The sequence below is a fragment of the Eleutherodactylus coqui genome, chromosome 3 (genome assembly GCF_035609145.1).
Source record: "Eleutherodactylus coqui strain aEleCoq1 chromosome 3, aEleCoq1.hap1, whole genome shotgun sequence".
Taxonomy (NCBI): domain Eukaryota; kingdom Metazoa; phylum Chordata; class Amphibia; order Anura; family Eleutherodactylidae; genus Eleutherodactylus; species Eleutherodactylus coqui.
Window position 1 is genome coordinate 147,165,791 of NC_089839.1, and position 23,969 is coordinate 147,189,759.

The 23,969-nt window shown below is 42.7% G+C and overlaps 1 protein-coding gene across 2 annotated transcripts in view; it reads left to right on the plus strand.

Moving 5' to 3' along the window:
• The window catches only part of PFKFB4 (6-phosphofructo-2-kinase/fructose-2,6-biphosphatase 4), a 69,818-nt gene that overhangs the window by 29,342 nt on the left and 16,507 nt on the right, over nt 1-23,969 (plus strand). The window contains exons 1-8 of one of the 2 annotated variants that reach the window (XM_066596278.1): nt 6,264-6,450; nt 8,577-8,693; nt 9,709-9,805; nt 11,038-11,104; nt 11,548-11,622; nt 13,584-13,640; nt 14,839-14,960; nt 18,915-19,122. In XM_066596278.1, the coding sequence (XP_066452375.1) occupies nt 6,351-6,450; nt 8,577-8,693; nt 9,709-9,805; nt 11,038-11,104; nt 11,548-11,622; nt 13,584-13,640; nt 14,839-14,960; nt 18,915-19,122 (843 nt within the window). In that variant the 5' untranslated portion in view covers nt 6,264-6,350. Of the gene's footprint in view, nt 1-6,263; nt 6,451-8,576; nt 8,694-9,708; nt 9,806-11,037; nt 11,105-11,547; nt 11,623-13,583; nt 13,641-14,838; nt 14,961-18,914; nt 19,123-23,969 lie in introns of those variants that run through there. The other variant, XM_066596279.1, reaches the window with a different exon arrangement.

The window sequence follows — 23,969 nt, forward strand, 5'->3', positions numbered from 1 at the left end:
AGATCCGCGTGGGTATCACAATCACGTACCTCTGTGTGATGATCCTAATGGCAGACGGCCACACAGGAAAAATGATGCCTGTAATGTGAACGGGTACCTGGTATGGTGGGCCACTCTATATAGAATTATTTGGGGACTCCTCTCACTGGTTAATTTGGTAACTCGCTCGTTCTCCCATGCGTTTCACATACTGTAGGGATGTCTCTTCTTCTCCATATTAGACACAAGGAAACTAGAGATGTCTCACTGCACCCCTTTGGCTTCTCCAGCTGATCAGGGGAAGAGGGAAGATCCCCAGCTCCTCCATAGGGAGCCTATCCTTATTCTCCATTTTCAATACAGGGAAGCTAAAGGTGCTTCCCTGCATCACTGTGGGTCCTCCCACAGCATGGGTAGATGTTCATCAACAACCTTTCCCGCTCTCAGACACTCCCATTTATAACCTCACTTGTACCACATGACACAGTAGGAAATATACATTCAGCCGCAGAGCTGACAGGCAATGATTTTAGGGGAATTAACTCTTCAGATGACGCAGCTGTGCAACACATACTGAAAATTGACATGATCGTTTTGCACAGTTATGGTGGGGACCAGGATGTTGATATAAATATGTGAAATTAACGCTGCAGGTCTGTGCAAGTACTTTGATGCCAAATTTCTCAAACGTGTTTTTTTTCTGCAACTTTGACACACTTTTAAAAAAAATAGAAACTTATTTCTTTCTAGAACCACATTCAAAGAATGGGAGTCAGGAAGGAATTTTTTTTTCCCTTCAATGGGGAAAATTGGTTTCAAGCTCATTGGGATTTTTTTGCTTTCCTCTGGACCAACGTTGGGGGGTAATAGGCTGAACTGGATGGACATATGCCTTTTTTCAGCCTAACATACTATGTTACTAGGGTGGTAAATGCACCAACATGTCAAAAGTCATGGGATGGCAGTATGTAAATTATGAAGTGGCATTGCCTCAGGTGATGGCTTGGGAATGCCTACACCTGTATAAGTTGTAAGGTATTACCTTGTGAGTGAGGTTGAATACTGGCCAACGTGCTCATGGCAAGGCATTATGAATTATGAGTTCAAATGACGCATGATGGTGGCTGCCAGGTAGATGGGACATTTCATTACCGAAGTTGTACAGGCATTTAACATTCCTCAATCCACGGTGTCACGCAGTGTACCAGTAAAATATCATAGAAGGCATTACCACCCACAGGCCAGTGTCCACCCACAAGTACGTCAGGAGACTCTGTCACCTACATTTAACTCTATAAGCTAAGCTTTTTGACTGTAAGTAGGTGACCCGTGGAGTCCAGGGATGTAAATGTGATTCTTGCTTTCCCCGTCGTTCCCCTGGTGTGAGCGCTGAAAGCTGCCAGTGCCCCGCTCAATGCACTGCAGTAAGTCCCTCCATTGCAAAATTAGAATGGGCAGATTACAGAAGGTAAGTATAAAACTACATCCCCAGACTCAACGGATCACCTACTTTCAGCCCATAAACTTAGCCTTAATGAATTGCAGAGTGCCCACAGTAATTTCACCAGTTGTGATGGTACTCTCAGGCCGGGCTGTGAGCCCGGCTGATGACCTTGTGTACGGCCAATTAGACTCGCAGGCGGTCATGCGCAGTGCAGCTTTTCTTCTTTGTGTTTCTTGTGCTGTCGCTTAGTGATGACGCAGATACCTGCAGCCCATACGCAATGTCAATGCGCATGGGCTGCGAGTTGGACGGCCTCCATTGATCTCAATGGAGGTGGTTTGCACGGATTCCGCAGCAACATAGAGCATGCTGTAATTTTTCTTCCACTCGCGGAGTACGCAATTTTGTATCCATGAAAGTGAACAAAAGATAGAAAATGCATACCTTTTTAATGACCACGTTTTACTATGGATCGTCCATGTGGACGGCGATTGCGGAATCCGCAAAACAAATTCGCCCATGTGAGCCCAGCCTTAGGCCGGCTTCACACAGGCCATAATTGCTGGGGAATTTGCTTGGCTGATATTTTTTTTTCTTCTCTGCTGCATATGGACTCTATATGAAGATACCCTAAGGCCCCCTTCACACGAGCATATTTGCATTTCCATGCACCTGAGCACTGCACATTTGCAGTAAGATACAGCAATAGCATTATTCATTCCACAAATATGCAGCGCTCAGGCGCACGTAAATATGCATACGTTCATGTGACACCGGCCGTAGTTGTCCACAGCAGCCAATCACAGTGTAGCTTTCATTTTACCAGCACAGAATACAAAATGAAAGCTGTGCTATGGTTCTGCATCGAATCCCACCATGTGAACATAGTGAACTGTGTTTCCTAAAGAAAACTCTGTAAACCCTTCTTTGGCCTAGAATGTAAGAGCTGTAATGTATTTGCTTTGTGTATGGGGTAATGATTCCATTTAGGCAATTGGGTTATTGCTAAATTGTAGACAAAGGTTGAAGTGAGGCAATTTCCATTATTACAGTAATCTAGGTAGGAAGTCAGAAATAAGTCATCAGATTTTTATTTTTTTTTAAACAGATTAAAGAACAATCTTTGTACCTAAGTGATACGGCGCCAGCATGTGCCATGCAAGGTGCACAGTGCAGAAATAAAGGCCCCTTATGGCTCTGTTAATGACTGATGTCGGCCTGCTAACAGGGTTTCTGTCACTTTTAAGGGCTCCTGCACACTGGCAAAAGCGATATCAGGATGTGATTGATGCCCCGATATTGCTCTCGCAATCCTTCTGCAGGGAAACAGCCTCCCATCCCAGCAGGGCTGAAGGAATCTCCTGCTGTGGCTGTCATCGCCATGGCAGGAGATGGTGATCTTCTCCCGTTCATTTCACTGGGGCTGTCGTTTCTGCCGCTGTCCCCATTGAAATGAATGGGGGAGATCGCAAAAAGAATGGACATGCCGCGATTTTGTTTTAACATTGCATCTCAAGTGTTAAAACATCGCACATGTGCATTGAGCCATTTGAAGCTGTTGGCTTCAGAATTTTGCAATTTCTCGCAGCACTGGGAAATTGTGCGATTTCATCACCAGTGTGAAGCCACCCTCAAAGAAACCTTGATGGAACCCCAATTATAAGTCAGCTGGGTCTGTCGGTCACTCTTTGGGTCCATCATCCCCGTGTGAGAGGTATAAGAATGAGTTTCTGGGGATTCTTTGGGTGCTTCCATCAGGGCAGTCTTCAACTGATGGAGAGCAAACTTTCTCCCACTGGCAAGAAGCATAATTTTCACCCCTACTGGTGAGATGTAAATGTTGCTACAAGAGACAATTTAAAATTGCGAATTCTGCAGTTCAGTAAAACTGTGTGGGTTGTGTGCCGGGCCGCCAGACATTTAGCATAGACAGTATGTCTATCTCATTCGGCTCTATGTAACAAAGTTACATCCCGTAGAATTCTGTGTAGGACTGCGGGCGGGCCTGTTATAGCTGCTGTAGCACCCACTAAAATCGGTCTCCTTTTCATATAGAAATAATCCAGCCTGGAATTTCTCTGCTTGTATACATTGAGGTTCCTACGGGGAGAGCAAGAGTGAAAATTAGGTCCTCCGGCACACTGGCCGTGTATGTGAGTTGCACCCGGGCACAACCCTCATCGGACAGCCCTCTTCCACCTGACAGTCCACGTGCTACCAATTTACCCTCAGGCTGCACAATGACCCTTATTAGCATGCGCTATTTCTTACCCGTGATATGGACAGGATTAGAACATGCTACATGAAGGTGTCCATGCGGCCGTGCGCTATCCGTGAATTTATATGGACTGCACACTGCCCCAAATATGCTATTGTGCCGGAGATCTAGGAGTGATTTCACACAATGTGCTTTTAGGAAAAGTGTCACATTTTGTGCAGTGTTTTTATTGCAAAAAATTGCCATGTCTGGAAGTTAGCTGTGCAGCAGTAGGGTTTTATGAAGCACACTGCAAATGCTGCATTTTTGTAGTGTTTTTGATTGCTTTTGGTGCCTATAGTCAATACAAAAATACCAAACAAAGAGAAAAGTCTCCCCATTCCTGAATGTCACATTCATATGTACAGGAAGCCGGGCTGGAAATCATTGGACTGGGGCCCATTGTAATGAAACAAGACCAATTATGTTGTGAGTGTTTTTTTTTTCCTTCCTTTAAAAGAGGGGTAAAACGGAAATGCTGCATACATATTTTATAGGTGAAGGCGAGTCTAAAGAAAAAAAGCCCTTCTCCAGCATGGCCGCATTCATATAAATGTACTTTTCCTAATTGTTTTAGAAACTTTTTTGGCTGTTGGCTACCAAGGTGCTTTCAGAAATTGCACAAGCTCTCCCTTGACTGGAAGCAGTCATTACTTGGTGTCTGTCTGTGATCCGGCTGTCCCACACAAACAACGATTCCTGTATGTGTTTGTATATTGGGAAAGCTGGCAGTCTCTGTGCAAGACCAGGTAAAACAGGACTGACCGCATGCTGTGCTATTTTGGCCTACATCTTGATTGAAAACTGTGATGAACAGTCCGAACGAAACGTCCCACACAGATGTGAACAAGCCCTTCGGCTTCCTTTTCTTTTTTTTTGAATTAGGCTGCCTGTCCACGGGCGTATTTTCGTTGCATTCCCCGCGGCGATTATCCGGCCGCGGGAAACACAGTGAACGCTTTCCATAGTGTTGCTATGGAAAGCGCAGCCCCCCTGTCCACGAGCGGAGAATCATAGCGATTCTCTGCTCGTGGGCGGCATGCTGCAGTTAGCCGCAATTCTCCGTGGTGAGACTGTCAGATAGGCTCAGTGCAGGGAACAGTCAGCTGGCTCCTGCTCCCCTGCGGCGGCCCCCGTGGGATATCGCGACGCCCATGGACAGGAAGCCTAATGTGCCTAATTTCAAACTGGGTGAAACCTTTTGCATTGCGTCGTTGAGGCGTCTAGTGGTCAACAAGCTCCACACAAGCGGAAGAAGAGGTCACTGCACACAAGGAGCCACTGAGAGCCTTTTATAGGCCAAGGGGGCAATCACTTTTAGGGCCTCAGGTGACAAGACCGTTCATCTGATCAACCCACAACTCTACATCTGCCTGAGATGTAACTGCATGTTGGGTTTTGCAGCAAAATTGACAACTTCTAAATGGTAGGGAAGGGGGGGGACTGCTTAGATGGTAGCATATATCGAACAGCCGCAAAAACGCCGTCCGGTTATAAGCTCGTGTAAATAAGCCCTAAGGGCCCCTTTAGGGACCTTTCACATGGGACAGAATTGTCTGCAGGATGCTGAGTTTTTTTTGTTTGTTTTTTTTTTTACCGCAGAGTTTAATTGCAGAATTGTATCTCTTGTATGTTACAATCCGTTGTGACAATTCTGCAAGACGTCCTTCATTTCGCAGCAGAAAACTTTTCCGCTGCAGAATTTAATCTAGCAGTTTTGAAGTAAAGACACATGGATTTTTTAACAGGTTCGGAATTCAAGCCCTAAACTTGTGCGTGAGCGACCAATCAGCAATAAATTGGTAGGTTACATGCAGTCCTTAAAATCGTTTGCCTTCTGCAATAGAAAGCAGTGGCAGCAGGGTGGACTATAGGTTATGATCCAGTGCATGCCATGCGAACAATCAAAACTAGTCCATTGTTGTACAATGTACAGTGTAAATGAGTGCCTAGCGAACATATGGGATCGCTATGTCACCACCGCTTGCAGGCTCGTTCCAATTAGTCTTGCTGTGTAAAAGGACTCTAATGGTGCTTTCAGACGGGTGGAATTATTTCACATTCTGCAAAAAAATGCAAATGTCTTTGTGCAGATTTTGATATGGAATTGAAATGACTTAAATTGTCCTCCAATGCCACATCACAAACTGCATGTTTTGGTGCGGAATTTGTAGCAGCGGATTTGGGTGTGGAATAATTCCGCCCGTGTGATGGTGCCTTTCAAAAAGAGTATAGTGGGTTTTTTTCATGGTGTCTTTTGCAATGCTTTTGCTTGTATTCTTTGTTTTCACTTGTGGTGTGTTCTTTTGATTTTTTTTTTTTTTTAGATTTTTTTAATACTATTGAGAAGCCTATCCAAAAAGCGCATGTAATGTGTAAATAACAAACAGCAATAAAAAAGCTTACTTTTTTTATATGCACTGTTAATGATCAAAAAATTACACATAAAATTATTGGTGCAGGAAGCCTTCAGGATGTAGAGTGCGCTTCTTCTAAGAGCAATACGGCAGCGGTGCGCCCTTACACGTGTCTCTGCGGTCAGTCGCCCCTCCCCGGGGCGGAGCGCTCCCGTACAGGATATGTTGCGCTGTGATGGTGTGATGTGCGGTGCCGCTCTGGGTGACTGATCGTGTGCGGTACCGGGGACTGCAGAGCCCTGTGTGCCCGGCGATGGCGGACTCTCCGCGGGAGCTCACCCAGAACCCGCTGAAGAAGATCTGGGTACCGTATAACAATGGGCATCCCGTACAGCACAGCGCCCAGAGGAGAGGTAACGCGCCCACTGATCGCACGTGTGTGTCTCTATACCGACTATCTCGGCCGATAATCATCGTGTGATCGCAGTTTGTGTGGATAACTTGTACATCAAACTCTGCTGGCACAACTCCTTAGATTGGCATCTAAAGTATATGGACCGTCTGATGGGAGTTATCCTCAGCTCCAGTGAGAACACTGCAGCTGTGCCCATACTCTTGGAAATGGCACAGTATGGCATGGGACCAGGGGGTTATATCCAGACCCTGCACATACAATGCACTTATGACTGGCACATCTACATATATGCCCATTCAGAGAAGTGGCACAAGTACTCATCATGTCTGCAGTGAGGCTCACATAGATATGTGTCAGGGTGCCACCTTATCATAACACAACTCCAGTCCTATAGAAGTGGTACGTTTCACCTGTAGACAGGTGTACTTGGTGCACCAGGAAGCAGCTTAAGGGTTAACTGCTTGACTTACGGGATTCTGGTTGGGTGTCTAAGCCCCCTCTGATGTGAAGATGTCGGCAGGTCTGGTTGGATACGTCCCATGTAGATATGTCTGTATGAGCACTGATATTGATCTGTAGCACATGCCTTCTGATGCAGTATCCAGGATTTTGGGGACGGGAGGGCTGGCAGTGCCAACACACACACTGCAGTAGGACGGCTCCAGCATCATCTGCAGTTGCATCTTATGTTTTTTGTAGCCTCAATACATAATGTCCACTTTTTGCAGTTGACTCCTCAGCCGGTGGCAGAACCTCTTATCTTCCATCAGCAGATCCTCTGATTGATTGCTCCCTTGGTTCTGTCATTTAATGCCCTGCAGTAGGTGAGATGCTGGCTGTCCCAGCCTCCTCCTGCTCGGTGCTGGGTTCATGTCCATGGTGCTAAAGATTAACTGCTCGGCCTCTCTGCAGTAAGAGGATGGTTTTAATAGCCACAAGGATTAATGTAATATGAGGTTATGGCTGTGACCCTAGGGGCGATTAGTGCTACAAACTGGCAGCCTCCATATTAGCTCATATATAAAGTAGTCACTTAAATTAGTGGTATTTATGGGCACAAAAGGAAATCTCTTCATCTCCTAGTAAAAAGTGGAAGTGTCAGCGTGGATACAGTGTATGAAGTAGAAAAGGAGAAGTGTGTGAACATGTATCAAGTAGTCAAGGGGTATGACAACCGCATACATTTAAGATGTGCTAGAAATGTGTGGTGGGTGCGGATCCCACCACTGGAACCCTCGCTTATTCGGGAAACAGGATCTTGTGACACCTGTCTGCACATCCATGGAGGCGGGATCCCCAGTAATTGCAATGCAACAGTTGCAGAGTGCTATTATAAAGGACATATGGGTATAAGATACGTTCTGATACAATGTTGCAAAGAGGATCCCTCTCTTTATTTATGTTTAGGTTTAATGTTTTGCTCTTTTAATCCTGTTGCTTTTTAAAGTAAAACTTTCCCTTTTTTTACCAACTTTGAAAGTTATTAGCTGCTCTATAGCTAGAAACTCCAAAATATACGGATTTAGAAAGCCTTCCTCAGCCCACATGAGTACACCAGGTTTGTTTTCCCTGCAAACCGGTGACAGATACATACAGCGTTACATGTGTAGTCTGGGGCTTAGTGACTTACTACTGCTGCAAGCCTATAGTCAGGACAACACTCGTTTCTTTTATATTCCTTGTACCCCATCTTGTGCTTGGGAAGCTTTTGTAAATGACTATTAAAATAAAAACCAAAGCGATTTCCTGACAGATCTGCTGTTCTGTTATGGGTCAATTGGTTAATGCAGTGGGTCACGAGTGACAGTCATCTTGTCTGTAGGCACAGTCTGGTGGGAAGTTCCATCAGCTTTTGGTCTGTGTGCCCAGTCAGGCCCTCTTGGCTCTGTGGATGAGTTTGGTGCATGCTTATGAAAGGATCCCTGATCCAGGAGTGCAGTCTATGCACATCTGCAAGCAGGTGTCACAGGACCTGTTTTCCAATTATGTGAGGCTTCTAGAGGTGGGATTCGCAGCTATGTCATATTTCTAGCACATGTCTATGGCTTCAAACTACTCTCCATGATATAACATCTGTTTTCCCATAGGATATCATTTTGACTTCATGTCATTGTTTCTTCACAGTATGTATGACCAATTGCCCTACGCTTATTGTTATGGTGGGCCTCCCTGCCCGTGGCAAGACTTATATCTCCAAGAAATTGACTCGCTATCTGAACTGGATTGGAGTTCCAACCAAAGGTAAGCATTCCCAGTGTGGATGTGCAGTCCTTTGTACTCATGCAATAGCTATTTCAGGGAAAGATGTCGTATATAAAGCCCACTAAACCTGAAGTTCCAGTTAATAAAATATGAAGGTGATCCAGTAAAGTGAAAGTGCGTGCTTGACTTATCATTTGTCCACAGTTCAAGATGTTGATAACTTCTACTGTGTCTTAAAGTAAAGTTCAAACTCTTGAAAGCCCGTGCTAGTGAGCGTTTACTTTCTCTCTTCTGCGGCTCATTTGGCCCTTAGTTCCCTGCTTGACTAAATAGGTTTTTGAAGAAGCTGGAAACCGCTGTCATGATTGTCAATGTGCTGAACATGCAAAACTATTTGTTATCCTGGGGCTTATATGCAGAGATTGATTGCTATAGACAGTTCTGTCTTATTTTGTAGTTGCTTCCTTATTATGTGCCTTAGACATACTGCCCTCAGACAGTGAATTTGGTCCAAGAGATCATAGAGAGTAGCTATCCAGTGCACATGTTCCATTACTGACCTTCCTATTGTATTCTCTTATGTGGCTACTTCCCTGCCTTCAGAAAACCCCCTTTTAATTTCCACCATATGGTGTTTGCTTTCTGCTAGACACCAGGTTTTTTATAGTGCATTATTCAAATAGCCGTATTGCCTTTTTTTAAAAATTGTATTTTTATTTGTGCTTCTCCCAAAAATACGATCAATTAAAGGTAGCAACAACTGCTGTGTATTTATTCCAAGTGTGCATGGTGCTTTATTTTTATTTTTTCTACTCCATTACATAGCATACCACATCTGATCTAAAAGAGGGATGTGATCACTGGACTATTCCTTGGAAAAGTATAAATCTATATGATTTGTCCTGTGATCACGGACAGCAGTTTGAGGACCCTGCACTGAGCATTTTTGCATATTGCTTTGTTTGTAGACTTCTGTTTTGGTGACAGATCCTTTTGTATGTGAAATGCTTGATATTTAACAGTCCCTTCCTTATTGTTCCCTTTTTTTTTGCAGAGTTTAATGTCGGGCAGTACCGCAGGGATCTTGTTAAGTCTTTCAGGTCCTTTGAGTTTTTTCTTCCAGATAATGAAGAAGGCCAGAAAATACGAAAGTGAGTATTTGTTATAGACTTCCTTGATAAGTTATTAAAAAAACAAATTTTTTTTTTCCAACATATATTTAGTGGAATATGATAATTTTATCATTCCTAGTCAAAGGCAAAGACCTTTTTGTAAACATTATACAGCAACAAAACCAATAACCTAAACTATACACAAACGCTAGTACAATATTGATCCTAATGACTGGGTTGAGAAAGAAGCTATACCCTGTAAATACAAATGTTCTTAAAGGCATAGTCTGTAGTGGACAACCCAGCTGATTATAAGAGGTGGACATCTTTATCCGCTTGCGGACCACTGAGTAACTTTAGATGACAAGTTATCAGGCTGTAACTTTCTTACATGCTGTATGTGTGATTGGAGCGTTATTGGGCTGTGTGCTCCCAAGCCCTGCGATCATACAGTCGCTAGCTCAGTAGATGTTGCTCTGTTATTGCTGAACAGCGCAGAATTTAAAAAAAATGATTGCATGCTAGTCTGGACCCCATTATGATATGGAATTAGAATATACAATAGCTATTTGATCATACTGTTGAAGAACACTCTGACTATTTTCTAGACTATTGGAAGGCATGTCCGCATGTACCGTAAATGTTGCAGATCTTTCCTATGGCTTTCAGCATGAAACATCTGCTGCGAATGGTATTCGGATGAGATACGAACAAATCTTATCCACATATTACAGTTTTTGTCACATGGAAACTGACTTGTGGTGTGGATTTTTAGATGCACAGCATGTCAACTTCTGCTGTGGATTTTCACGGTTGATTTTTACCCCTTTTCTGCTGGAGATTATTCTGCATGTGTGTACTGGGCCTTTATATGCCTATGTGAAAGCCATTTACTGTGTATGCTGTATTTCATTGTGTTCAGACATTGCGTATACGCTTGGCGCAGCTTTCATTCAACTCTTAAGACATGGGAAACCTTTCTTCTTTGTATTAAATTGCTGAGCCTAAAGTTGAAGACTCTCGAAGAACACGTTTCTGGCATTCTCCAAGTCCCCAATGCTGTGACCCAGATTATAGACAAAGCTGCCTCTGTCCTGATTTTGAGGACCACTATATGTGCTGGATAGATTTGCCCATCTAGACTACCCTAGTCTGTTGGTAGCCTCTTCAGTGCTAAATATGTTTATTATTTGAATGTAGAATATAAAAACATTTGTACATGTTCTGGTATCTAGAGATGTAGATCTAATTGTTTATACTTTTTTTCATAGACAATGTGCCTTACTGGCTTTAAATGATGTCAAGAAGTATCTGCTAGAGGAAGGTGGACATGTGGCAGTAAGTATTCATGTATAGTATGGCAATAGCGAAGACCCTTACTGATCAGTGGGATCGCCCATTTCTAAGTGTTGGGGAAGGCACAGAGACATAATATGGTATATGCAAGCTACACTGTTTCTGTAACTTATGAGATGCAGGATCTGTGTACCTTTCTGTGGTAGTTGCAGAAATGATGAAGAACAGCCAATTCGGCTGTTTGTATAGTCCCAGCTATTGGTGGCTACAGCGTTTGGGCTGGTGTTCACATCTCGGCCATGTTTTCCCCAACGTGAATTTTATACTGTTGTACAGAGGGTATTTAGGTTTCTGGTTAAATGACAATGGTTTCGTTAACGTCCTGCGGGGAAAAAACTTGATATGGACAGAAGATGAAACTGCTTACATTAACTATACTGTAAATTCCATGATGATAATTGGTAACTTGCCACTTTTTGCTGCAGGTTTTTGATGCAACCAACACAACCCGTGAGCGACGGGAAACCATCCTTAAATTTGCTGATCAGCATGGCTTCAAAGTAAGAGCATTTCCTAACAATGTGTCATAGAAATAAATGTTCCAGTGCAGAGCTGCAGGAAACTGCGATCTCCTATAAAATATAATTGCTGTGTTTTGTAAGTGAGAGAAAGACTTGTTCCTACTATATTCTGTGCAGTCTTTAAAGATGCAGTCTTTAGTTGTCTTTTTTTTTTTTTTTTTTTTTTACCCTGTGATTTTTATATAAATTAAACTAGTGGAAATGAATGGTTTGTAAAAAGGACTCTGTCTAACCAAATGAAGGTGTTCTGATGTTAGAATTAGAATAATGTTAGGGCTATATGGCTCCTTTTGGCTGCCACAGAAGTTGCATGACCATAAATCTCTACGTAGCCCTGCGACTCCACACTCACATTGAGGTCATTGGACTTGCAGTGCAATTCACTAGTTACCGCTACACAGCGGACACCAAAAATCCACCAAGGGTGGATTTTATTTATGTTTTTCCAATTGAGTGCAAGGCCACACAGCAATCTCTGGATCTGCAACTTATGTCTCAGCCAAAAGTCACTATGTAGCCATAGTTTAATGCCCATACCTAATCGGAGTTTAGCTGACTTCCTCTTAACTCTCACCTTGAATCTCCATGTAACCTCCCTCTGGTTCACTATCTGCTGCCATATATCTGTTCAATAGAAGTTTCTTTGCAGGTTAGATCTTATTATCAGAGCTCCATAAGCTATCTGTCCGCATGGTCTCAATGAATTTCAGTTGCAACCAGTAGGATTCTGAAAGTGTCATTTAACGTGAATAGGTTGTATCACAGGCACTTAAAATGATCACAGTACGTATAAAGTAATGTCTCTGAAGGGAATCAACGGTTTGCCAATTATATCAACAGTAAGCTGGAAAAATGTTAAAAGTGAAGCTACACTTTGGCCTAGTGACTATATTGATAGGATGGCTGTTTTTCTTCAGTTCTAAATGGCTATAGTTGCTGAGCTCTGTGCCGATATCTTCTCTCTCATTCCCTTTTAAGCCTTCAGGATGCTAGTATATTTTGGGTCCATGTGTCTCCAAGAACAGCACATAACCCCATTATAGTCTATAGGGCGACCTATACAGACGTTTTTTGACACAGACCAATGGTCTACGTGGAAAAAGCTTATTGCATGCCTTATTCCTGTCTATTTCACGGAAGAAAAAATGGGACGTGTCAATTTGCTGTGTCCCTGTATATCAGACAGCACATAGACTAGTGTTTGGGTACTGTCCAATGTGAGATGCGCCTGAGAGACTCAGGAACATCTCACATTGGACAACTTCTTCTTAAGGCTAGTGTGCACGTAGCCTTATCTAAACCTTTCTTCATCAGTAAATCTGCATATTTTGTTTTGCAATAACTGATTACAATATTCCTTTACATACTGTACCTCTCTATGTATGCAGCTATTCTCATGGCCTTAAAGCGGTTTTCTAGATCTAAAAACATGACCTGGCCTCAATAACTGATCAGCAGGGGTCCACCACTCAGGACCCTTACTGATCAACTGTTTGCCAGATCCAGTATATTGTGCAGTGGCCTGGTATTGCAAGAACACAGCTCCTATTAAAGTGAATGGAAACTGGGCCTGCAATACCATGCCGAGCCACTAAATGTGCGGAGCTGTCTGCTTCCTGCTGCATAAAAAGTGACAGTGGCCAGCTGCTCATCAGTGATGGTCCGGCGCTGTGATGGACTACTGCCGATCAACTATGGATGATCTATCTGTCTTGAGGATAATCAATATTTTTTTTTTCCTCAGAAAAACCTCTATTAAGCCCTCCTAAACTCCACTTTTGAACTTGCATATTACAAAATTTCAATTCTGTAGTTAGTGAAGTCTATATGTAGATGTTAAAATAAGATGGGGAAGTTTTTTGTTCAAGTAAGATGCTTATTTCCTATAACCTCTTCTTCTTTTTTTTTTTTTTTTTCTTCTTTGTCATGCTCTTCTGAAGACTTTCTTTGTGGAATCTGTGTGCATTGATCCAAAGGTTATAGCTGAAAACATTGTGGTAAGATTGTGAACTTTGCTTTATCAATTGTCTTTAAAATACATACAGAATATTTTAAATAAGTATCCGGGAAACATAATTTCTAAGGACAACGGAACGGGGTGCTCAGTCTGATCTGTGCAGATTATTTGGCAGTTGCAACAATACATTACAAGGTTACAAAATGTGTTTGCACATACAGAATATCTCTATAATAGAACTTTGATGCTGAATAACCGTATAAAGTGATCTGCGGTAAAATGATCAGTTATCACTTGTATAATTAAGACGTTCTTCTCCTTCAGCTGCTACTGATGAAAAGCTTTGTTAGTACAATCTAAAATGCATTTGAGATTGCTTCTAGTATATAGCGTAATTGTAATAATGAGAAATGGCATATTCTTGTAGGAGATTGATAATCGGTGGTTTAAAGGGGTCTTCCAGGATTTTTTTTTTTTTTTTTAATTGATGGCCAATGGGTATTGCAGGTGCAGCTTCTATTGACTTGAATGGGAGCTGCTCTGTTGTACAAACCAGGGCTGCTGCGCTATGGTCAACACTTTTTGCTTCGTACACTGACCACAGTGACAGTGGTGCCAGGAATGAGCTGATTGATGTAGATCTGAGCCCATCATCTGCCAGTCATCAATAGAACAAAAAACAAATGTCCTGGAATACCTTTTTAAGAAATTTGATGTGGAAATGAGACTTTAATGAAATTGTCCCATCTTGGCTGCCTGGATCGGCTTTCCCAATGGCAGCTTTGTGTATCTAGTCTTTTCTCCTGCAGAAGTAGTGTAAGACATCATTGCCCTGAGCCCACCAGAGCCATGATACTCTGAATCCAAATGGGGGACCCACTTCTGTGATTTTCATATATTTTAATTGGCACTTGAAAAAGGATTGTCCACATGGCACAACCCCTGTAGTGTTAATAGCACTGTTGCAGCTGTCCTGTTCTGTCCATCATAAATGACTCCGTTTACATACAAGTATTGGGTTATGCATAGAGCAGGGCTGCTGAAGACCTAATTGGGGAACCCAACGTGGTCAACCAATCACAGATGAAGAGCTTCATTTATCTGTGTGTGCCAGACAACCCTCCCTCATCTGTTCTCTGAAGCAGTTTTAAGAATTAGTGTTAGAACATTCCTGCTGTGTTGTCCCTTCATATACATCTGAAATAATGAGCCTCTGCATTTCTTCCTTTCCATCTCAGCAAGTGAAACTGGGCAGCCCAGACTACTTAAACTGCACGAGTGAGGAGGCCACTGAGGATTTCATGAAGAGGATTGAATGTTACAAGAACTCCTATGAGACACTGGATGACAACTATGACAAGTATGTCTCTTCCATGTAAACTTGCACTTTTGTCATAACAAACTGCATAGTTTATGGTATGGAATAATCTAGTAGCCTATGTTATTCTATAGGGAGGGGGAAGCAAGCCAAATGTTAAAGGGGGTTTCTAAAAAGGAAAACCCATTAATGGTCTACACTAAAGATCAAAGGCCTTCTGGTTTGTTCATTAGAATTATTCAATATGTGGTGATCAACCAAGTACTACTGTCTGGTGTGTGTCTGGCTTGTTAACCACTTCAGGGCTGCCCGTAGACCATAAGCCTCCAGGTAGCCCTTATGTTGTGGGGTGGGGCAAGTTTGGGGGGTGTAAAAAAAAATAAAAAAAAATATATATATATAGTTGGGACTTGTTCCGCAGCGCTTTCAGCAAGCTGGGTACTCATTTTACTGACCTCAGAAGGATGTACGGCTGAGTCAGCCTTGATTCGGCTAACCATGCAGGGATTGAACCTGCAACCTTCAGGTCGGGAACGAGAGCTTGGGACTTAATTCTGCTACCTTAACACTCTGTGCCACACAAGACCCTCTGTGTGTGTGGGTGTAATTTGGAAAGCTTGACTCTGCCTCTATTCCCACCCCTTGGTGCATTATTTGATGATTGTGCATGCCCCCGTTTAATAGCAGATAGTTATTCTGTATGGTATAATTAGAACACATCAGTTTGCTTTCACCAGTGAAACATAGAATGTACAGGAGAACAATGTAAGATGTATTTGTACATTTCTGCGTATTAGTTCCTGAACAAAGAAGTGGTAACTCCTAAAAACCTCTAGTCCTAACCTTGTCCAACTCTCTGCAGGACCTGTCAGCAGAACACATGTTTGTCATCTGTTTGATAGGATCATATCCCCAGTGCTCTTTCCAATGGTCAGAATGCACCTTCTTAATAAGGAAACACATCTATATAATAGGCACTTTTGTAGAACTATAAAAGTTTTTAGGTGGTTAAATATCCTCTAACAACCTGTCTGACCCTAAACGGTGTGGCTTTACCGAGGGCAGACCATGTCACGTTAATGTCATTGATTTCTTTGACACTGTCACAAAAGTGGTGGATGAAGGTGGGGCCACTGATCTTGCCTATCTAGATTTAGTATAACCTCTAATACAGTTTCTTATCAAGAGCTCACAGATAAGTTATTGAACATTGGACTTAATTCCTTTAATGGTCCAGTGGTTAAAGAATAAATATCGGAGTATTGTTAATGGTAACCAGTCTCTGTTCAGGACACACATAATTGGTGACCACGGGGGTCTGTTCTGGGTCCTATACTGTTTAACATGTTTGTAGGTGACCTAGAAGGGTTAATAGTTAAGGTTTGCAGATGACAAATTATGACCGTGTCTTATGGTATGGTCATACAGTGGCATCTTCTGCGTGAATTCTTCCTTTGAAAACCGCGGCAAAATCTGTTTTGTTTTTTTTTTGTTTTTGTTTTTTTTGTTGTTTTTTTTTGCCGTAGATTTAGAACTGTTAATGGGGGAAAACCTGCATACAGAATTTCAACATGGTTCCACATCAAGAAGTGATGTGTCACTCCTTGAGGTGGTAACGTGCTTTTTCCACATGCAGATTTTACCCATTGACAGAGTTAAGTTCGCATACAAATCCACAGCAAAAATGAGGGCGAATAGATGTAGTTTTTGCCATGGTTTTCAGAGGTGGAATTCTCATGGAAAATTCTGTTGTGAATTCCGATGTCTAAAGACGCTCTTAGTAGGATGGATACTCCTTCTGGTGTCTTGTACATAAAGTGGGATTTTTAGTTTTAATGAAAAAATGATTAAAGCAATAAAAACTGCAGTACAATGTTTTCAAATACAAAACAATGTACTTGGGGAGACGAAATCCTCAGCTTGAGCTTTGTGTTGGCTAGTCTGTGTTACCCAGGACTTCAGAAGGAAGGATTTAGAAGTTCTGATTTCTGACAGCTTCGAAATGAGTCCACAATGCGGTCAGACAGCAGAAAAAACAATAAGGAGGCACGGCTGCATAGTTAGAGGTATAACCAGTAGAAAGAGGGAGCTTGTGGTCCTGCTGTATAGAGCAAGGTGAGACCACCAGAATACTGTGCTTAGTTATGGAGACCTCCTCTACAGAGAGACCTTTTTTTTAAAAAAAACGGAACAAGTCCAAAGCAGGCTATAAAATAGTGGAGGGTCTCAAGGACAAAAGTTATCAGGAAAAATTAACCCCTTAGTTACCGGCCTATCATGTTTTTACGTCCTGCAGCTGCAGTTCATGTATGAAGGGAGGTTGTGGGGTGATCTCCCTCCATACATCACAGCTGCCAGCTGTTTCTTACAGCCAACACCTGCACGGCTCATCGGAGCTGTTTAACCCTTTAAATGCCACGGTCACTTCTGACAGCAGCATTTAAATTCCCTGAACATGCCGTACGGTCCCCCGCAATGAGATCGCAGGGAGCTGTGCAGGTGTTATGGCAGCCGGGGGCCTTCTGAAAGCATCGCAAGTTGTTGTCTCCTCTGGGGACTAAAAAGAAAAAAGATCAATCAGGCTTTACTAATTATTAAAAAAGAATAAAAGAGAAGGAAAAAAAACAACTTTTGCCAGATTTATAATAAAATCTAAATAAAACAAAGATGCCTATTTGGTATCTCTGCGTCCGTAAAATTAAAATCTATCACAGTAATGCATTATTTACCCCACACGAACGTCTTCAGAAAAACAAAATGTGTGGTCACTAAGGGGTTAAATAACTAAATTTGTATAACCTGGAGGAGGGAGAAGAGGACATAATGGAAACGATAGATCATTCAGGAGGGAAGTGTATTTAATAAGAAACAAAAGAACATGAGGATACACGTGTAGATTATCAAAAAAATACTAGAAAATAAATGAAGAACTGAAAGAGTAGTAGACACTCGGAATAAACGTCCTGCGGATGTGGTTGGAAAACTGACAGCAAGTGTATATTCATACATTGAGGATTCTTTGCAGGATTTCACTGGTATTGGAAGTGTGAAATCCAGTCTGTAGCTTATGTCAATTCTATGTGATATATTAATATGTATATAGAATTTTAACTTTTTTTTTTCTTCTTTGTTTAAACTTCATCCACATGGCTTAGTCCTCCCTCACACAGATGCTTTTGTACAGCGTTTAGTGCTGCCTTTTCAGCACAGCACTGACCGCTGTACATCACTCCCATTCATTTCAGTGGGACGGCTCACACAAGTGTCTACAACGCTGCGCTTTGACAGCGATGCAGGTTCTATCTTTGGATGTTTTCAGCCCGGCGTCGCCCATTAAAATGAATGGGCAGAGATTTCAGCACTGCCGATGGAACAACTTGGTACCACGTTTTTGGCAATGCTAAACACAAGCGCTAGTTGCACTACCAAAAAATAAATAAATCAATACTGACCTAACAGGCGCTGTCTAGTTCCCTCCACTGTTCTCCGGAGCTCCTCGCAGGCTGCTCAGCACTTGTCATGGCCGACAAAGCATCTGTTGCTAGTGACAGGGATTGAAACCCCCGCTTCCCAGCTAGTGATTGCTCTGATTGGGTAGCAATAGATGCTTTGTTGGCCATGACAAGTGCCGAGCAGCCTGCGAGGAGCTCCGGAGACCAGTTAGCCAGGTGAGTATTTTTTTTTTTTTTTTTTTTTTTTCTTTTACAGCATCCTCGGCTGCGTTGCCAAAACGTTGTCAAAAACGCATGACAACGCTGCTGAAACAGCAGTAAATGCTGCGTTTCTGCCATCTCCTGTGTGAGGGAGGCCTTGTGCTGTAAAACAGCCGGTGTGACCATTCCCTAAGTGGGCTTACGGATGCCTGGGATAAATATTTTTATCCTAAAAGAAAATTAATAAATCTGATAAGGGGAGACTAGACGGAGCAGGGGTTCTATTACCGGTAACTATAAAGAGGGACTCTCCATTGATGTGTTTTTGTTTTCATTTTCTTAGGGAGCTATCCTACATTAAAATCATGGACGTTGGTCGTAGGTATCTAGTTAACCGCGTTATGGATCATATCCAGAGCCGGATTGTTTACTACCTCATGAATATTCATGTGACGCCACGATCCATCTATATGTGCCGACATGGGGAGAGCGAGCTTAACCTCAAGGGGCGTATTGGAGGAGACTCTGGCCTGTCTAATCGTGGGAAGGAGGTAAGATGCAGATTTGTTTTCAGTCTACAAATATTTAACTTTTTTGAAAAAACAAAGGATTATGACATGTTTAAGGCTGCGTGCACACGGGCACACACGGATTCCGGGTGGGAAATCCTGCCCGGAATCCTCCCATGCCCACGATCCTGCTGACCTGTCGAAATTCTTTTTCTTCTGTAATATGGATGCCGCCAGCCCACATCTGCAGTACAGATTTACCTGAGCCGTCGCCTAGTCGATGACGTAGATCCGTGACACATCTGCAATGCTTATTGCAGAAGTGCTGCGGCATGGACGGCTTCCATTGACTTCATTGGAAGCCAACCCTTCGCATCCGCTTTAAAATGGAGCATGCTGCTTGCTTTTCGGCATGTGGGGGCAGCAAATAAAATCTGCTTATGTGCGTGGAGAGAGAAATCTCCATGCATATCTATGGGCACATTGAGCAGCGGATCGCCTGCACCTGCTGACAAGCGTGGAATCCGCTGCTCAATTTTCCCCATGTGCATGAGGTCTTAGGTGGATTCACTCAAGACCACAAATCCAGCTGTCGTGTGTGTGTGTGTGTGTGTGTGTGTGTGTGTGTGTGTGTTGTTCTTTCTCCTGAAACTGTTCCTGCTGTGACTTTTATACAATTTTTGAACTTATTTACATTGACAGTATAAACATTTGCCTATCACTAAATGCCATCAATCATTTTGGGATTGATGTGGGTCCAACGATAAATGCTCACTAAATGACCATGCTGCCAGAAAAAAGTCAAACAGAGCTGACAAAGAAGAACTGTAATTTTGTAGCGCCGCTGTCCCATAATACTGCTGTAGTGGTTGGACCCTTTTTAAGCTGGTGGCCTTAGAATTGGGGTAGATTTTATTTATTTTTGTGTTGCGGAAGATAGGCAGATTTTTTTCATAGTGAAACTTGAGTGTCTGATAGCAGATAGATGACTTGTTATCAGTGTCAAAGATTACCCGTTTCTTGGAAGATCTATTCATTATACAGAAGTACATTATCTGTTTAGGAGTCGGCTGTTCTCATACAATCCTTGAAAACTCCTGTTCTGTTTTATGATCCGGAGCAAAATAAGTGACTGCACACCAGGAACGGGATTTTTCCTCCTCCTCACTTCTCTGACGCCCTAAGGAAATAGGATTTGTTTTGCAACGTGGAACTCTTGTGCTGCGGCCAAGGTTGTTGGATTAACCCTCCACATGAAGTAGTGCACACTGTCTGCATGCAGTCTGTTTTATAGATATAGCAGTTCTTTGTGTTTTTACTTCTGTTCCAGAAAATATAGGACAGACAAAGTAATGATTTGTCTGTAGGATGTTAACTAAAAAGGAGAGCAGAACGAACACGGCAGCCCAGCTATAATGTAGCAGGACCAAGCTGTCACCAACTGCCCTTGTGGGGAGGAAAGAGGTTAGTTGCAGGGTGTCACATGCAAAAGTAACACTACTGAGTACTATCAATTAAACTTCATACCAAAAACATTAATCCTGGTAAATACCTTCTCTAAAATAAGCTGAAATATGAAAACTTGCGGGCAACATCCTTCTTTTTCGGTCATTGTGTTGATCGTTTTCTTAAGAGATGTTTTTGGCAGTTGTGGCTCCATTTTTCTGGTACAATGCACCAATTTGGCATAGATACAGATGCCAAAGGAGCTTACTGCATACTGCTCATACATTAAATTAAGAGGATTGTTTCTCGAAAACCTGTTATCGTGCTTCCTGATCAGTGGGGGGCTGACCATTGTGACCCCCACTAAGCGCCCCACAATGGAAGTGGCAGCAGTTGCACACCCGGACAACCACTCCATTCATTTCAATGGGACCGCCAGAGATGGTCAAGAACAGACTCTACTATCTTTGGCTGTCCCATGACATGACTTGAGCGGTGGTGCGCATATGCAACTGCTGTCACTTTCATTGTGTGATGCTTGGGATCGGTGGGCTTCACAGTAGTCTGAGTAGTAGTACATTATCCCTTCATTCTCTGTATAGGGGAAAACTTATTTTTGAGGAATAATCGCTTTCCTAATAAAGTGGTAAAGATCGTAAGCCCCCCTAGTGGTGGTTGCAGGCAGAATTTCAACCTCTGTTCAGTATTAACCGCTCATAAATTTGGACCTATTATAGATGGGTGAACATTTCCTTATTGGCACCAAGAAAATGAAAGGGATATAGAAGTCGTAGCTTATGGTCACATCTATCTAGTTTCTTTTGACTGTATAGAAACACGTGATCTACTATGCGTTCTCGTAACCACCTTTTACTGCCGGAGACCTACACTGAATGGCCAATATAGACTCTATAGATTATAGACTCCCATCTAGTAGTGCGTCGGACCTGCTTTTGGGCTTCAGAACCACAGCAATTAGTCATTGGTTTTTATCAGAGCTACGCCTCCAATTACGAGCATCGGCCACAAGACAGGGATTGGAGCTTAGAGCTTACTGCTTCCGCTCCGACAACTGAGTATTGTGGCATGAAAAGTAGGTGCCCGATCAGCTGGGGACTCCGAACAGCGAACAGCAGACTCCAGCCAATCAACTATTGATGACCATCCTGAGGGTAGGTCATACGTAGTATTTGCATAGAAAACCCCTTTAAGTAACTGATAAGGGAAGAGGGGTTCTGATTTATATACACACGTCCCCTGTAACTGAATACTTGTAGCCCTGCATTTCTTATGGCTTTGAACTTTGTAACACTATGATGAAAGGGGAACATGTACAGTACATTTGAGGAAAAGCAGTTATGTCCTAAAATGTAATGCTTGATCTTATAGAGAAGGAAGTAGTTGCGTTATTAGGTTTGGTAAAAACAGTCAAGCATATTGCCAACTGACCGCTATTCTGTAATATCCTCAACCTATTGTAACACTGAGATTTCCAAAGATTTCTTCATCGTGCTATTCATAGTGAGAAACGTGGTACAGACATATTCCCAGATCTGTTGCCTTGCTGTACTGCACTGTTTACAGGGGTCGTCTGATCACTAGAAAACAAATTACTGTCTGCAAAATTATTTATATAGAGATAATAGATATTATTATATAGTTATATTGTGTGTGTTATTAATAATAATATTATTTTATTTTTTAATATATAGCTATTCTACTTTTCAGTAACCTTCCCACCCAGCTCAGATACTACAGCAGTCTCTGCCAGTCAAACTACTAACGGCCACTTGTCCATCAAATGTGTGTGTGACGTGTGAGTTGCATGCAGAGTCTGACAGAACCTGTGGTGTCAGTTACCGTCTCTTGGCTCTGCCCCCTGATCACATGACACTGATGTAATCACAGATCCTTTATCCTCCTTCTACAGTGAATGAGGATTTATGAGCAGACTACATCCCCCACAGACACCTGTGGCCTCAGTTGCTATGGATACTGCAGTACTCAGTCTGTCAGTTTGTACCTGGTTGTAAGACTGCTGCACACTTGTGTGGAGGCTCCAAAAAATGACACCTCACAAATGTACCCATACATAGGTGGCGGTGCATATCTCCTGAACGTGATATCATGTCATCTCAAGTGCTAATGCCGCCAACACCAGTCCAGCCGTCATGTAATCATGAACCGCTGTCCAGTGTTGAAACAAACTACCGCTGTCGTGCAAACATGTCACCACAGAGGGTTCAACGCTGCCATGAAGCTAATGACGCTTAGAGGACACCCACCGTGACAAGCCACGATTTCACCTCAGCCACCAGCTGAAGTTTGTAAAGCACATGCAGCTGAAATGCGAAGGCTGTGAGCGAACAGGTCTCCTCCGCGATCTGCTGATGTTCATAAATCATATGCGAAAGCAAAGTAGGAGTTCTGTGTATGTGACGTGCATGTAGCAGAGTTGTGTGGTGCATTGCGCCACCAGAAACACTGCTACTATAATTTCCTAATAATTACTAGTCTATGTATATAAGCTGCAGCATGTGACTGCTGCAGCCAGTCGGTGATCATATGCCTCAGAGCTATGATGCCAATGACTTTGACTTGTGAATACTAAAGCTAGTGATTGGCCAGCAGGGACAGCTGAAGCACTTGTGGTGGTTTTTTTTTTTTTTAACGTTTACTACTCACCTCTTCAATTCCCCACCAAACCTATTTTAGAACAGTTATATTATGTTGAGAAACCTTATAACCACTTTGTAAGCAGCATAGAATGGGGACTGGTTTGATCGACTACTAAAGGAGTTGTCACCCTTTTTAACTATTGATAATCTATCCTCATTGAATTCAATGAAAACAGTCTCTACAATACCAATCCAGCCTGCTGCAATGTATACAGAGGATTTGGCTTCTGACTCTGAACACACCAACAGCCTAGCAAGTAGATGATCGCCAGGGGTCCTGAATGGAAGACTCCCACCAATCCACTATTGAGCACCCATTCTGCCTATAAAGGCAGTTTGCCAGTAGTTTTGCTGATACAAAAGCTATGGGCAGTGGAGCGGGGTGTAAATGTTTAATTACTACCTTTTTATGAATGTTTTGTGGTTCCCAGCAGCCAAAAAACTAACTTAGATACCACCGCTGTAAGGCTGGGTTCACACAGGGTGGATTTTCTGCGGAAATTAGGTGCGGGACTTCGCTGCGGTGAATCCGCCTGCGGACGCTAATCCCAGGGTTAGCCAGCCATGTGGACAAGATTTGTCAAAAATCTCGTCCACATGAGACGGACAATCCGTCGCTGCAGCAAGGACTTTCAGCCGCAGCATGTCTTTTTATTTATTTTTTTGTTGTTGCGGCCTCGCACCTCTCTATGGGAGCGTCAGCCGCAACGGAAAAACATGCGGCCAAGCTGCTCCAAAACCTGTGGGTTTTGAATCTGCGCTTTC